Source organism: Dama dama, chromosome 33 (genome assembly GCF_033118175.1).
Source record: "Dama dama isolate Ldn47 chromosome 33, ASM3311817v1, whole genome shotgun sequence".
In the NCBI taxonomy this organism is placed as follows: Eukaryota; Metazoa; Chordata; class Mammalia; order Artiodactyla; family Cervidae; genus Dama; species Dama dama.
In genome coordinates, this window is record NC_083713.1 from 49,231,579 (window position 1) to 49,247,791 (window position 16,213).

A 16,213-nucleotide genomic window follows, 5' to 3' on the forward strand; every position below is an offset into this window, starting at 1 on the left:
ATAAAAAAATGTGAAGTATAAAATTATGTAGGTTGAAATGGTTTTAATCATATTCATTAAAAATATTTCCCAGTACTTACTTGACAAAACCCCCTTGCAATATAATTCTAAACTTTTATTTATAAAATGAGGCTCACTTATGAGATTTCAATGAATGTTACACTGCAAATTACTTACATTCTGCAAAATATCTTAAGAACTTTTTCCTATCAAAGGTAGTTTATATTGGATTATCTGAAACCCAATAGTGCCCACAGATGAGCTTCTTATAGTTCTTTTCATTAGTGCTTGGAAAGCACTGTGAAAATGAAAAGTGCTGTTAAGTGCTATCATCTCCCTTAAACCTTCACTTACACTGTGTGCACATTGTGAAATAAACACATATGCAGCATGTCCATGTTTGATATGTATTTTTATTTCCCTGCAGTTTTCACTTATCAAGAACAAGTAACAGGGAAAGTTGTCTGAACTAGTGCATAAACAAACATTCTGAAACACCACTACACGTATCTAATATACAAGAACCGTATAAAAAAAGTCACTAAAACACTACACTATGAAGGTGTCCAACGCTTACAGTCAGACTTTTTCCAACCCGTTACTTGCCTTGTAGCCACAGGAAAACTCTCCAAAATTGAAAAGACAATCTTGCCACAACCCTCCCCCCCTCCCAACACCTGGGATGGCTCGATATCTAGACTTCCAATAATTATTGCAATGATATAATGCAATACATACCTGGTAAAATATCCTTTATGTGGTGTGTTACAGTTTTAAAGCCAGTTAAAATATGCAGTCTTCGGAAAAAATGTAATCCTTGAAAAATTTTCATACCTGCACAGTTTAAATGTACTAGATGCATAATTTTTCCTAGTCCTTTTTTTCTGTGTAATCATTTTTTATAAACTGGTATTATAAATAGAAATATACATTCAAAATATATGGAAAAGTGAGTTACTACATTAAATTTGCATGTATCGATCCATCCCTTTCCCCTGCACAGTAATAGAAAATACTATTTTGCCTTGAACTTCATATTTGACAGTGAAATGCCACTAAAGTATTTACCAAAAAGTCCATCTAGTCAAATTGTGAAACAAAATGAACCAAGTGAAAACTTTACAGTTCCTTTAGAAAAAAATTACAAGAATTTCATTTCCTAGCTATGAATCTTTAACTTTTTAGACACAAAGTTGGATTTATTTTTACAAGATACAAAATGTAAACATGGCAAAATAAATAGTTAAAACAAGTGATGCAGGATCCCATTTCATGCTCATGATCCCATTAAAGAATTATTTTTTAAAATCCATTCAGTTGCAAATTCAAGTGCAAAAGCATGATGATGAATATCTACTATTCAAGTAACAGAAATAATATTGATGATACAAATAAACTATTTTACAAGGTAGTGATTTTCCCAATTTTACAAAATATACATCATATATCGATTTAACATCCGATATACTATAGTCCATTTAGGTCCATTGTTACGCTCTGTGATCCACAGAGTTTCGCCTTTTGCATTCAGCTGGAATATGAATGACTGCACACCATCAGCACAGGTCAAAGCCACATGTTTTAGGTTATGTCACTTCCATAGCTACTGTTGTCTCTGCTATTCCATTTAAACCCAATCTTTCTGGTTCATGGTTCTCTCTATAATAAGGCAAAGAGTAAAATAAACATTAATACTCTCTAGAATATGATGTTTATCATTTAGTAGTTACAGATGCGTTTTATATAATTACAACTAAACATACTGCACAAGAACATTTCCCGTTTTTACAATTTCCATACAAGAATGAGGAAAGGTTTTCTTCAGTTAAGAAATTCTATGAACTTGATTATAATTATTTACTTAGGAAAAATAGCAACTTAACACAGTATTTCAGTAGCAGTCAATGATAAATTACTTATGAAACGTATAACATGGGACAATTCAAGCCTTTTACAATAGACAGAGCATATGATGCTCATAAATAATAATCATTAGGAGCACAATATTGCTTAAATTACTTTCCACTACAGTTTTACAGGTTTATGGTCATGTAGTTATTAATCCATGCAGATCAATTTTTTTGATTCACTGTTTGCATGCATTAGTGTCATAGAAAGAAAAAAACAATCTGAAATGCATTATCATAGATTTAGTTAATTCCAGGATAGTCTCACTTCTAAAATATACACAGAATAATTTACTTTCCCTTTGGGTATAATGTTAAAAAAAAATACAAATTTGATTTGAAAACTAAAGCTCTGAAAGCTAACAATAACTCTAGCCTGCCAGACTGCCTAAACTACAAAGAAGAAATATAAGAGTAACTCAAGCTTCTAAAATAGCTGATGTATTTTTTCAGTTTGATGGTTCCCAAGTTGATGTGGACTATCCTCCCCCTTTTTTTAAATAACAGTTCTGATTGGCATTTAAACATTCTACTAGGGACCTTAAACAAATGATCTAAGTCACACAGCTTTAGACTAAGCAGATATTCAGTATCTGTTGAAAAGCAAGTCAATCAGTTGACAAGTTATCTACGGCTTGAGCAGTAAAAGAAAAAAAAGGAAGTCTTTTCCTCCCACAGGATCTGAGCCAGCAGAAAGAGACAGAATGATACTTGAAATACACACACACACACAGGCACACACACCTGGCTATGCTGCTGATGGCACTGCTAGGAGTAACCTTTGGCACTCTGTCCATACTGGCAGCAACTGTGGCAAGTTTTAAGGCTGTTGGCGATGGTGCTGAAGTCCGTGTATTGATATGCACATTGACTGGAGAAACAACACTGACGTTATTGAGGTGCACTGCGTTTGTCAGGCAGGAATTGTTCATGGGAAGTGTCTGAGGACTGCTTGTGCACAATGCTGGGATTAAGTGGTTTGTAGTGGTGTGGCCAACTGTCCTTACAAGTTGTACAGCTGAAATCCCTGGGCTGGATGATAAAGCCATATTGGTGGAGTATAATGTTTTAGAGGTTCCTGAAGGAGAAGAAAAAAAAAAATTGTTCAATTCACCTCATGAGACATTAATTAAACTCTTTAAAACATTAGGAGTTTAAAAGTAAAAAGAAATGCAAACATTTGCAATCTAATTAAATTTCTGAAGAGAGTTTCTAATCCATAACAACATATTCACCTTTACAAGCCCAAAGATACCCTCTTTCTACTAGCCTGCATAATATGGTTTTGCAAAGTATTCTGTTGCTTTCATATATGGAAACTGTATAACAGGACAGAGAGGTCCTCTTGGAGACTGAGGGCAGGTGGAGATGAAAACTGGACTTCTATTAGAATTTACACAAGCAAGAACATTAGTAAGGAAGGGCAATCACAATCATAGGTATATGGAACAGCAAGTGGAAAACCCGAGGGTCTGAGCAGAAGTTAAAGGCTGACAGGAAGAGTAAATCTTTGAGGACTCAGGGTAATATGAAGCAGAAATAGTTTCACAGCAATACTGCATTTCACAAGGAGGAGTCACAGAAAGCAGGCCTGTGAGTGTGTAAGACTGGGAAGGTAAATCCAATTTCCAGCTTACTGACAGACCATCTGGACTATTAACATAGTTCTCCTTTTTATAAATGCACAAATGACTCAACAATGATGGTTAGCAATTAGCTTGATGTGACTGCTAAGATGTGAGGCAAATGATAGTATGTAGAAAACTAGGCAGGGTGGACTGTTACACAGGTAAGTATCAATTGGGCATGGGAGGATACAGGGAGCAGGCTTGCTGTGACTCTTAGAAACATCAAGCTATTCCACCGCACATAGCCATTGAAATTATGGAGTCCTAACTGATTTCTTGTACACTGTTTCCCCTCTGGATTTAAAAATCAAGAACCATATCTCAAATCACTGAGTTGCAACTTTGAGCTAGTAAGTATCACTTGAAAGGACAGGCTTACCTGAAGGCTGGACAACACCGTTTATGTTGTTGTGGCCAGTGCTCTGTTCCTTGGCTACCTCACTGCGACTTGGAACAGGCGCACTGACCACTGCAGATGCAGCAAAATGCGCGCTGGCTGAGTCAAGTGTTTTAGACATGCAGTCAGAGGCGCTTGAGCCCTGTAAAATAAACAAGGCTAAACTCTCAACTTGTTAGATGTGAGTTCACAAACACCTAAAGAACGGAGAAAACCCAAGAGGCTGTTGCCTTTTTCATTCTGAACAGTTACAAGTGTTTATGTTAAGAGATCTAGGACTTCACAGACTATTTTCATCTGTGAAATAAGAAAGTTACTAAAAACTGGGAAGCAACTATTTATGAGAAAGAGCTAGGGTAATAAACAATCCAAATCTTTATGCCCTATTCATTTTTCCAAGCCTTTAAAAATACTTGACAATCGTTAATATGTCTCACTATGATTATATATCTTTTTCCCTTATATCTCTTCTGATTTTTGCTTTATATATCTTTGTTTATTTGTTGTTAAAGTGTCTAATGGTTTATGATGTCTATCTTCTCTGTGAATTGTACCTTTCATCATTAAAAATAATCATCTTTGTTTCATTTAAAATAAATAAATAAATTTTTAAAAATACTTGACAATCTAGATACTGTTGGCAAAATGAAATGACAGATGACTGACAGCCATTTTGGTCCCAATGTAAAAATGTATCTTAGCCTAACTTTTCAGTAGGCTGAAATTACCTGAGATTCATAAAAGGCAAACAAAGGCAAGTTTAATGGTCATGTTCCTTTTGATTCTGTATAAAACTAGTTCAGGGTTTAAACAACAGAAATTTATTCTCATACAGTTCTGGAGGCCAGAAGTCCAAAATGAGTCTCAAAGGTTCATCTCAAGGTGCTGGCAGGGCTTCTTTCTTCTAGCAATTACGTTGTTACTAGGTGTTTATTTATACAGTCTTGTCTCTACTGTCAATCATTTAACTGTGCCTAAGGAAAACTTCATCTAGGAGCAATTTTTTTTCCTTCAGGGAAATGAGTTTCAAATGGACAAAGGACTATGTTGTCTGGATTTATTACACAAGCCAATTATCTCCCAGCTTATGGGGCATATTCAAACGGCACAACACACAGTTTAGGAAGGGGTTGGGATAGTCATATCCTTGGAAAGAACATTTTGGGGGGAGTAGGGATGAGCATGATGGTTCTAAGAGTATGTAATTACTTCTATGAATTCTTAGTGAACTTTCTAAAAATATGTAGCAATTTCTTTCCTAAATTAAAAATACTATATTTGGCTCTAGTGCTCCTCTCATGAAACATAAACCGGTCACTTAAAATTAGGTAAATTAACTGAAAAAGACACAGGTTTGATCTTCGAAACCTAGAGTAGCAATAACAAGGTTATCTGCTGTGACTTGACTAAAGTTTTTTTAAAATGACATAATTATGAAAGAACAGACATAACCATGATTCAAAGACAGCTTTACCTGTGCTTTTGGATGTGTCTGTTGCGAGGAATGCTGAGATTGCTGTTTCTGCTGAAGCTGAGCAAGCTGCTGCCTTTGCATTTGAACTAACTGCTGTTGATGAGTCTGAAACTGCTCTTCCGTGATGCCCCCTGACACTGGCAAAGGATATTAATTTTAGAAATATGCATGTTTTAAAGTACTTTTAACAAGTAGAATACAATCTGAAGTTACTCCACAATTAAGATGAAAAGCAATTTCAAATCACAGGACATATCATACATCAGCAACAAACAACAGGGTAAAAATGATACACCCTTCAGCCAAAGTAGCTTATACTAATATCTATGACCTTCTAATAATACATGTTTAAGAAGTTGCTATTTGTAGTTTTTACTGTGTAATACAGCTCTAATTTGAGGATTCTTCCATTTATTCAGACTTAAACCACAATGTTAAGCCAATAGATGCCTGAAGTAAGTACTATCTATAAAAACATGGACTAGAAATGAGATGTTAGAAAATCAAAGATACAATGCATTCTCAGATGTAATCAATTATGCTATTACCAACTGTGTTAAGTTACTGAATGTCAAAAATAAGACATTTAAAACTTTTATTTAAAAAATTACTTTAAAAAAAGTTATCAAGTTATAATAAGAAACACTTTTCCCAAAGAAATGCAAACTAACTTTCACTCACTGATATTTAAGTACATCACTGATAAACTTATTCAGAGGACACAAAGCTATCTCCATAGAAGTCAGTATATTATTAGAGCCACAAAACATTTAAATCACATCAGAACACATGTACTACCAGAGCCATTTTACTCTATTTTTCTTTATTGTTTTCTTTCCTTCCTCCTAGCTATTTCACTCAATCAGCAAGTATTTACTATCTAAGATGAAAAGTGCTGAATTAAGAGTTAAGAATGAATTCGGAGAAAAAAAATAAATTTAAAAGATGGTCCCTGCTATAAAGTCCTACAATGTAGTTGGGAGGAAAAGATACACATAAAGAATTCTCTACTAATATAAGTCAAACTTTAAAAGTAATTTAGATAACTTAATCAATATGACTTGAAGGAGTTTAGATAGAAGCCTATACCTTCAGCTAATGTTACTTAATGAGAAATCCCCACCAAAGTTTTCCATTTAGCAGAATCACAAATGGGAAATTTTATATTTATGTACACACACACACACACATGATGGCAAATTAGACATAACAAGTTGTGCAAAATACAGCTTATTTTCTATGAAGGAATTAAGCCCCAGAGGTGGACAAAGCTTTAGATAGGCCTTCATTTCTGTTACACAATGTTATCATTAGAATCAGTACTGGACTGTCATGGAGAAACAGTTCTTAGATAGATAGCAATTTTATTTTTAGAAGATGGGCCTATGATAGTGCTCATTCTAAAATTTCACTATTACCTGTATTTTTGAAGTACACATTAGTTATCTTACTGAATTACCAACAAAATCAAATGTCTTTCTTTGCACATGTTAAATTCACTGCAAGTATTCTATTTTTAAATAAAAAATAATAACTTAAATTCTAAATTTAAAATCTTCAAAATCAAATGAAAATGTGAAGTGTTCATTAATTTCCAGCTGTATAAGAACCTTGGGAAAGAGATTAAAAATAGTTTATTAGATACAAAGGCAGGACAGAAAACCTTAAGTTCAAATAAATCTCTTTAAGTCTTATGTGTATAAACCAGTGTACCAATCCAGAAGAAGTGGACTTGTAATCTAGTGTTAGTATACTCTACTCTCAAATTCAGCCTGATGTTTGTCCAGAGCTTAGGTTTATGTTGTGATGAAAAGGTGAGAAATCCACAGCACTGAATTTTAAGTGAGGAATAAACCAAACAGAATACACTTTTAGCAGCTATTTAAAAATTCAGAAAGAAATGAGGATAATGAGAATTTTTTCATTTTTCAAAATCTTTTAAGTCAGATAATCATAAAATCTTACTAATCAAAAAATATACATATATAAATTACTAGAAAGAACAAATTGCATTCTTTTAGCAACAAAATTAGTTTTGGTTAGTAGTTACTAACTAACAAAACGTTGCCAACTAGAGGTATTCTAGTTGTTCTTATGAAAAGATGATCATTTATGTAGATATCAAAAAGGGATGCTAATAAAATTTCCTGGTCTGGGGAGGGATATGTCTGCTTACTGCCCTGACTTGTTGAAGCCATTAATTTGTTCAAGAACTCCATCCTTTTCACCATAGAAAATGCATAAAAATCCCAACCAAGACTTCACTGAAATCACTCAAATTAATGGTCAAGTGTGCCCAACTTCTTAAAAACTCAGGCTGGCTTCGATACCAAAATTCTCATTCCTGATTCTGCTACTGACTGGTTGAAAACCACTGATGCTAAAACTTAATTCAAAAATATGGATATGCTTAAAATATTAAATTCATTTTTTTTCTTCTTCCTCTTTACCTCAAACTCAGCATGTTAGATTCATTCTTAACATCTAGTTTGTTGTTGTTTTTAAATACTATAAGGTGTTTTGTGCTTGAAAAATGCTTATGTTTCCCATTCAGAATTTTCTAGAGCATTAAACACTCTTCAGACAAAAACAGCAATCATGACACAGAATTGGAACACATACAGTACCCCCTCCATAATTGACCTCTTTCATTTTGTAAAGATGAATGAAAGTGGTAAGAAATGTAGTACGGTTTTAATGACACAGTCATAGTACTGATCAAAAGGAAAGCATCTTCTCCACTGATTATTTTTCCTTTCATAAGTTACCGAAATATTTCCATAAGAAATTTATTTCTTGTAGTGACTTTGAGTTATCAAGAGATAAGTATTAAAATACACCAGGAAAATGTCACACTTATAGTGTGAAAATATCTCTTTAGGAATGAGACATAGGATGGGGGCCAAAGTTTGGAATGGTGGTAGTGACATAAAGAAGTGGGAATCTATGAAAAAAGAAACCACATCTGTTTCTCTTGCTTAGGGTCAAGTCAAGTTCTTTCTACTAGTTGCGATCAAAAGTTGCTAGCTTAAAAGTAAATTTCATGCTGGTCATAAATTTACCCTATCCAACATGTCCAAGTCCTGTCAGTTTAAAAGTAACTGACAATCTGTAAATTGATACAGTTACTATGCAAAACAGTACAGAGATTTCTTTAAAAAACTAGGAATAAAACCACCATATCAAAAAAAAAAAAAAAAAACCACCATATCACCCAGCAATCCCATTACAAGGTATATACCCTGAGGAAAGACACATGTAACCCAATGTTCATTGCAGCTCTATTTATAATAGCTAGGACATGGAAGCAACTTAGATGTCCATCAACAGATAAATGGATAAAAAAGCTGTGGTACATATATACAATGGAATATTACTCAGCCATAAAAAGGAACACATTTGAGTCAGTCCTAATGAGGTGGATGAACCTAGAGCCTATTATACAGAGTGAAGTAAGTCAGAAAGAGAAAAACAATTATCGTATACTAAAACATATATATGGAATCTACAAAGATGGTACTGATGAACCTATTTTCAGAGCAGCAGTGGAGACAGAGACACTGAGAACAGACTCATGGACACAGCTGGCAGGGGAAGGAGAGGATGGGAGGTATGCAGAGAGTAACACGGAAACATATACTATCATATGTAAAATTGACAGCCAGTGGGCATTTGTTGTATGACTCAGGGAACTCAAACCAGGGCTCAGTAACAACCTAGAAGGGTGAGATGGGGAGGCAGGTGGGAGGGATGTTCAAGTGGGAAGGAACACGGGTAAACCTATGACTGATCCATGTTGATGTTTGGCAGAAACCAATGCAATACTGTAAAGCAATTAGCCTTCAATTAAAAATAAATAAAAAATTTTAAAAAGTAACTACAATCTGATTGTTTTATGAAGGCAAAAGGCAGGAAATGTTCCCTTCCCTAAGAGGTTTTGCAAATCTCCCTGGGTAACATATTACAGAATTTCCCCTTTTACATATGCAAATTGTCATTCTGTACTTTAGTAACACACTTGCATTTCTAAATATTTTGAGCACATAACTGACAGTCTGTTTTTTACTAAAGCCTCTAACCTTTCTGGCTGTCTTTCTACCTGCCTTGGGTTTATCAGTCTGCTTTCATTCCTCAGATGAATCCATGTAGCTTTCCACAGAATATTTGTCACCACCCTTAGAATGTTGATTCTGTTTTCAAAAATTGCAGGCATCCCTCATTTTGTTCTTTATCTTTCAGTCATGTGGTTCCTACAAGGTGCTCTGCTAGCCTGATCCCTTATCACCTTTCCCTCTCATAATCTGACAGTGATCCAACACAACCATACTCTAGGTATCTCCACTAGATTTTACACTGGTATATCGATAAAGCTTTACATCACTGCTTTTTGAACTTGGGCCCAGAGAAAACATTCTTGAGTATGTGTGAAATCTTTACAAGTATTTGTCAACTTTTCACTGTTGTTTCATTGATGAACTAATAAAAAGAAACACTGAATAGAAATACATTCTGGATTTTCTAGATGACCACCCCACAACCGAGTATAAACACATGATTTTTGTGCTTGTATCTGCTACCTTTGAAAAAATAACCTTTTAACTTTTAATGCAGTGTTCTTCTAAAATTACGATAAAGTGATTCTTGGGAAGCTATGAATATTTTAAAATACTAGCCTAGACCAAGTTTTTGCAGCTTAATGAAGAACATCTAATGTGATAGTAAAAATAATCTAAAAGTCAAAATGATTATTTGGCACTTCATCATCTACCAGGTAGGTCTGTTATAATACATTTTAATACATACCTTGTTGAAGCAATGCTGATTATATGCAATGTCTGTTTGTTTTAAAAGCTGGATCTGGGGTTACATGGAGGAGGAGGAGGAGATCCTATTTTAATCCTTCTAGGTAATAGCAAGCAACCAGGTAAAGGTGACAAAAAACCACTGGACCTACTCTAAGGACAAATCTTCTGATCTACAAAAGCCAACAATATAATCCAGGACTATTCACATCCTCTAATGTAACTAATGAGAAAACTGCAAAACTGTGGGGATACTAACCAGGGTGAAGAGGAGAGGTGAGACAGGAAGTGAGAGGGTGAAAGGGGTGGGGAATGAGGAACAAATGAAATGTGAAGATGAAGCAGACTAAAGATCCATTTAAACTTCTGAAACCCAAGCTAAATAGTTAGTTCAGTATGATTTCCTTTAGCAGTCAAACTAAAATCTTTCAAACTCCTGAAGTCTAAATCCATTTCTCACCTATGGAAGTGACTTTAACTTAAAAAATAAGTCCTTGTGAGTACCTCAGCGAGTGTTAAAACATAGTTTTCCTTTTTAAAAAACTGATGCTTGCAAACATTTTATACCATTTTCAGAAAGATTGGGAAGACACTGCAACCATGCACTAGCCTAGCCCAAGATTAAACATAAACTGCCCTTCAAGTCTGAACAAGCAATGCTACTTTTAGATGTGAAATATATTTTCTTAAGGTTGGGATTTAAGAATAGTATCTCAAAAGAATAAATACTGCAGTTTCAAATGACTGAAAACTTTATCATCTATTTATTTAAATAATATAATATTTGCTTGTTATAAGCTCCCTGAAGGTAAGGATTATTGTCTCCTAAAATTCTGCAACTTCCAAACACTTAACATAGTGGCTTGCATATGTTAGATCCTAAATAATTATGTATTAAAAATAATTTTCCTTGGTTATCCACTTCCTTTATTTAGCACATCTATCTTTCCTTTCCTATTCTTTGAGAATAGGCTTTCAATTAAGATAACATACTTTTATTTAATAATTAACTAAATGAAGTCTTCAGTTTTAGTTCTTACTAGTACCTAGGACACACAATTCTATTTGTTTCCCTTTAAGTCCATTTAGTATGGTACCGAAAATAATAATTAGAATACATTCAGGACACAGCAACTATGACTTGAAAAACATTAACTGGGTTATTAACAACATAAAAGTAAGAAAATTTTCTGTAAATGGCTCTCAAGTTCAAGGTTGTTGTTTAAGAACTAAGAACTTGTGATACAAATAAATACTACAAGTGTCAGGTGTATCAGGTTTCTATTTCTGACCAAACCCTTTATTTGCTGTGAATTTCCCAGCTGTGGAACAGAAAATTCAGTACTTGATACTCTCTGCCAAGCAAAAACATGGTTCTCTATCAGTCCTGTTACTCTTAAAGACACGCACGTTCTCCTGACCAAGTCCACTAACAAGCAGAAAGCACAAGTGTTACAGACACACCGATTAAGAGAAACCAAATGTATGAGGACTCAATTCTTTTGCATATGTCCATCAAATATAATGGAGAAGGAAATGGCAACCCACTCCAGTATTCTTGCCTGGAGAATCCCATGGACAGAGGAGCCTGGTGGGCTACTGTTCATGGGGTCACAAAGAGTCAGACATGACTGACTAAGCACATCAAATATAAAAATGTAACTTTTAAGAAATTCCTTAAATTCTTTTTAGGTAGAAAAGGAATTTCTATCCATATTTACTGAACTGTAACTGAATCCAATTTAAATGATCTATCCAGAACGGAACGGAAAAACTATGTAATGAATATAACTGGTAAGGGGCGTACTTAAAAACTGCCATGGGCAAATTCCCTAGTGGTCCAATAGCTAGGATTCTACACTTTCACTGCCGTGAGCCCAGGTTTGATTCCTGGTTGAGAAACTAAGATCCCGCAGGCCCCGTAGAGGTGGCCCAAACAAACAAATAACTGCTACAGCTTTTCAGTTGTTCACAAAACTGGTGTTAAAAATATGTTTCATTATGAATTTATATACCGTGCCTAATATTTTGAAACAAAAGAAATTTGTTAAAAACAAACCACCTTGTGACTTCAATGAACTTAGAGGGTTATAGTTAGCAGAGAGAAAACATGAACAAAATTCTTTAATAACAAATAATGGAATGGTACTAAGTTGAGACACAGTACCGTTACATAACAAACATAAACATAAGAAAGGAAAAATGGCATAGACCAAAACCACTATTTTTTTCTGATGAAGAAAATAGAAATAATTTTATTATCTATGATAACAGCATCACATATATGTGATTTAAATTCCCTGAGAAGTGTATGCAAGCCTAAAATAATATTTCAAATGCTTACTTTACGCTGATACATGGTAGTGTCATAAAATTCTAGAGCTGACTGTACAGACTGATTATATTCTGAATCCATACATGCAGAGTAGTGATGATATAGTAACGAGAAACATACATTTTCTGGAAGAGTCAGGTCAAATAGATCGGAAGTGTTTCAGGAAAGTACAGTAGAAAGCTGCAAGTGTGTGGCCATATTCAAGTTGAGAAGGAACATTTAAAATCAATCTTTTGTTATGGTATTCATTAGTAGAGAAAAAATTCAAACTATGGTCAAATCTAGTTATAAATGCTTATGGTTGATATGTTTTTAAACTCTCTTTTTGGCAAAATTACTGTGAGTAACTTTTGGTACAGGAGTTTCAGTTATATAATTTGAATAATGTCTTAGAGTTGGCTGAAAAAAGGATGTGACCTAATATTCGTCAGTTCAGTTCAGTCGCTCAGTCGTGTCTGACTCTTTGCAACCCCATGACTGCAGCATGCCAGGCCTCCCTGTCCATCACCAAAATCTGGAGTTTACCCAAACTCATGTCCATTGAGTCAGTGATGCCATCCAACCATCTCATCCTCTGTCATCCCCTTCTCCTCCCACCTTCAATCTTTCCCAGCATCAGGGTCTTTTCAGATGAGTCAGTTCTTTGCATCAGGTGGCCAAAGTATTGGAGTTTTCAGCTTCAACATCAGTCCTTCCAACGAACACCCAGGACTGATCTCCTTTAGGATGGACTGGTTGGATCTCCTTGCAGTCCAAGGGACTCTCAAGAGTCTTCTCCAATACCACAGTTCAAAAGGATCAATTCTTCAGTGCTCAGTTTTCTTGATAGCCAACTCTCACATCCATACGTGACTACTGGAAAAACCATAGCCTTGACTAGATGGACCTTTGTTGGCAAAGGAATGTCTCTGCTTTTTAACATGCTGTCTAGGTTGGTCATAATTTTCCTTCCAAGGAGTAAGTGTCTTTTAATTCCATGGCTGCAATCACCATCGGCAGTGATTTTGGAGCCCCCCAAAATAAAGTCTGCCGGTTTCCACTCTTTCCGCTTCTATTTGCCATGAAATGATGGGACCGGATGCCATGATCTTAAGTTTTCATAATGTTGAGCTTTAAGCCAACTTTTTTACTCTCCTCTTTCACTTTCATCAAGAGGCTCTTTAGTTCTTTACTTTCTGCCATAAGGGTGGTGTCATCTGCATATCTGAGGTTATTGATATTTTTCCCAGCAATCTTGATTCCAGCTTGTGCCTTCATCCAGCCCAGTGTTTCTCATGATGTACTCTGCATATAAGTTAAATAAGCAGGGTGACAATATACAGCCTTGATGTACTCCTTTCCCGATTTGGAACCAGTCTGTTGTTCCATGTCCAGTTGTAACTGTTGCTTCCTGACCTGCATACAGATTTCTCAAGAGGCAGGTCAGGTGGTCTGGTATTCCCATCTCTTTCAGAATTTTCCACATTTTATTGTGATCCACAGAGTCAAAGGCTTTGGTGTAGTCAATAACGCAGAAATAGATGTTTTTCTGGAACTCTCTTGCCTTTTCGATGATGCAGCCGATGTTGGCAATTTGATCTCTGGTTCCTCTGCCTTTTCTAAAACCAGCTTGAACATCTGGAAGTTCACAGTTCATGTATTGTTGAACTGGCCTGGAGAATTTTGAGCATTACTTTATTAGTGTGTGAGATGAGGGCAATTGTGAGGTAGTTTGAACATTCTTTGGCATTGCCTTGCTTTGGGATTGGAATGAAAATTGACCTTTTCCAGTCCTGTGGTCACTGCTGAGTTTTCCATATTTGCTGACATATTGAGTGCAGCACTTTCACAGCATCATCTTTAGGATTTGAAATATCTCACCTGGAATTCCATCACCTCCACTAGTTTTGTTCGTAGTGATGCTTCCTAAGGCCCACTTGACTTCACATTCCAGGATGTCTGGCTCTTACTATTTTCTCACTTCTACGAAACCTGCTGTCTAAAGTCATATTAGGTATTAATCCATTTCAGCTTCAAAAGGTCAATAAATTTCACAGACTCATGAACTTTATATAATGGGATACCATTTTCCTTACCTAAATTCGTTTGGGAGAAAATTAACCAATTAATTTGGAGAAATGATATGCCAACTTCCAATCATTCAAACAAATCCAATTTTCCGTAACAACCTTTAAATAGACAAATGTCTAAGTAAAGTTTGAAAATAAACAGCTCAGTAATTAAAAAGGACTGAACACTATTGAGACAAAATTTCAACTTAAAATGATTTAAAATCACTTTGAAGAAGTGTAACATATCAATTTTATATACTAAAATACACTGTCCAGGAAATAATTTAGAAATAAATATATTTTACAGAAAGAAAGGATATCAACAGTTTAAGTCAAGTACCATGCATTTTTTGCAATTTATACATTATAAAGACATTTACAAATTATACACTTATATATATGTGATAAAGAGAAGACTATCCACAGAAGAAAACAAATCAAAATTACATCTTAAGAGTCTGTAGATGTTACACATTATTTACAATGCCGAGGTATATTAATTTTAGCACAATGTCTCTTAAAATGGAAAATACTTCTTGATCTCAATTAGAGAGGTATATTATTAGACCAAAACTACATTTTTCAGAAAGAAAGCTTTTTAATGGCATTTCTGAGGGGCAATGCTTACATTCAAGCAAAGTTAATACAATAAGTGAAAGTGAAAGGGAAAGAGGCTTCCCTGGTGGCTCAGAGGGTAAAGAATCTGCTTACAATGCGTGAGACCTGGGTTTGATCCCTGGGTCGAGAAGATCCCCTGGAGAAGGGAATGGTAACCCACTCCAGTATTCTTGCCTGGAGAATTCCATGGAGAGAGGAGCCTGTCAGGTTAGTGTGTTAAGCTTTCTATAACAAAAACACTTTTGTGCTATGATGATCTGATAGCAGCTAATAATCACTCTGCCCAGAGATAATTCTCTACACATTCTCCCTACACACTCACCATACCAGGCACATTCAAAGTGAGTGGTTTTACAGGTACTAGTTAGGAACTTTTGGTTAAAATGCAAACCACAATAATAGAGTTTAGTTTCTTACACTGGGAAAAAAAAACGTAGGTTAAGCTAAAATTCCTTTCCTCAGTAGTATCATGAAAATAAACCTTCAAAATTCATCATGAAAGTCTATTTAGTGGATAATGAAAAATTAAGAAGAGAACAGGATATACTTTTAACAAGCAGCAACTTACCTGATATGCCATTCTTGCTGGTGTTCAATAAAGCTACAGATGCTGCAGAAACTCTTTTATTGTTCACAGTCTGCCCTGGTTTTCTTGAGGTACATTCTTCACTATCACTGTCCTGTAAATTTAGTAGCCTTGGCTGGAAACACTGTAGTCGACATGATCTGATATTGCTTAATATTTCAGAAAGGGACAGTCTATTTTCACAATGTTTATTGGAAGCATTGGTCCGAGAGAAATTAGAAGAAAAGTCTATAGTTTGGGAAGCGCTTGAAAAACCATTCAGCATTTCAGGGTCTATCTGTTTCAGGACTGGGTCATGTTCTGTGGCTATCCGGTCCATTATGACCCTGAAAAGCAATACAAAGCCAAATATTACCTAGAAGAACTTAAAAACATTTTCTTGATACCGTACCTTCTATCTTGGAAACAAACAGCA

The 16,213-nt window shown here is 35.2% G+C and overlaps 1 protein-coding gene across 1 annotated transcript in view; it reads right to left on the reverse strand.

Annotated features, from left to right (window-relative positions):
- Positions 1 to 395: 395 nt before the first annotated feature.
- EPC2 (enhancer of polycomb homolog 2) overlaps positions 396 to 16,213 on the reverse strand; it is a 125,191-nt gene continuing 109,373 nt past the window's right edge. Inside the window, exons 10-14 of the mRNA XM_061135669.1 lie at positions 15,781 to 16,124; positions 5,407 to 5,543; positions 3,915 to 4,074; positions 2,652 to 2,985; positions 396 to 1,659 (exon numbers count right to left, since the gene is read on the reverse strand). Of these exons, the coding sequence (XP_060991652.1) occupies positions 1,587 to 1,659; positions 2,652 to 2,985; positions 3,915 to 4,074; positions 5,407 to 5,543; positions 15,781 to 16,124 (1,048 nt within the window). The 3' untranslated portion in view covers positions 396 to 1,586. The remainder of the gene's footprint in view (positions 1,660 to 2,651; positions 2,986 to 3,914; positions 4,075 to 5,406; positions 5,544 to 15,780; positions 16,125 to 16,213) is intronic.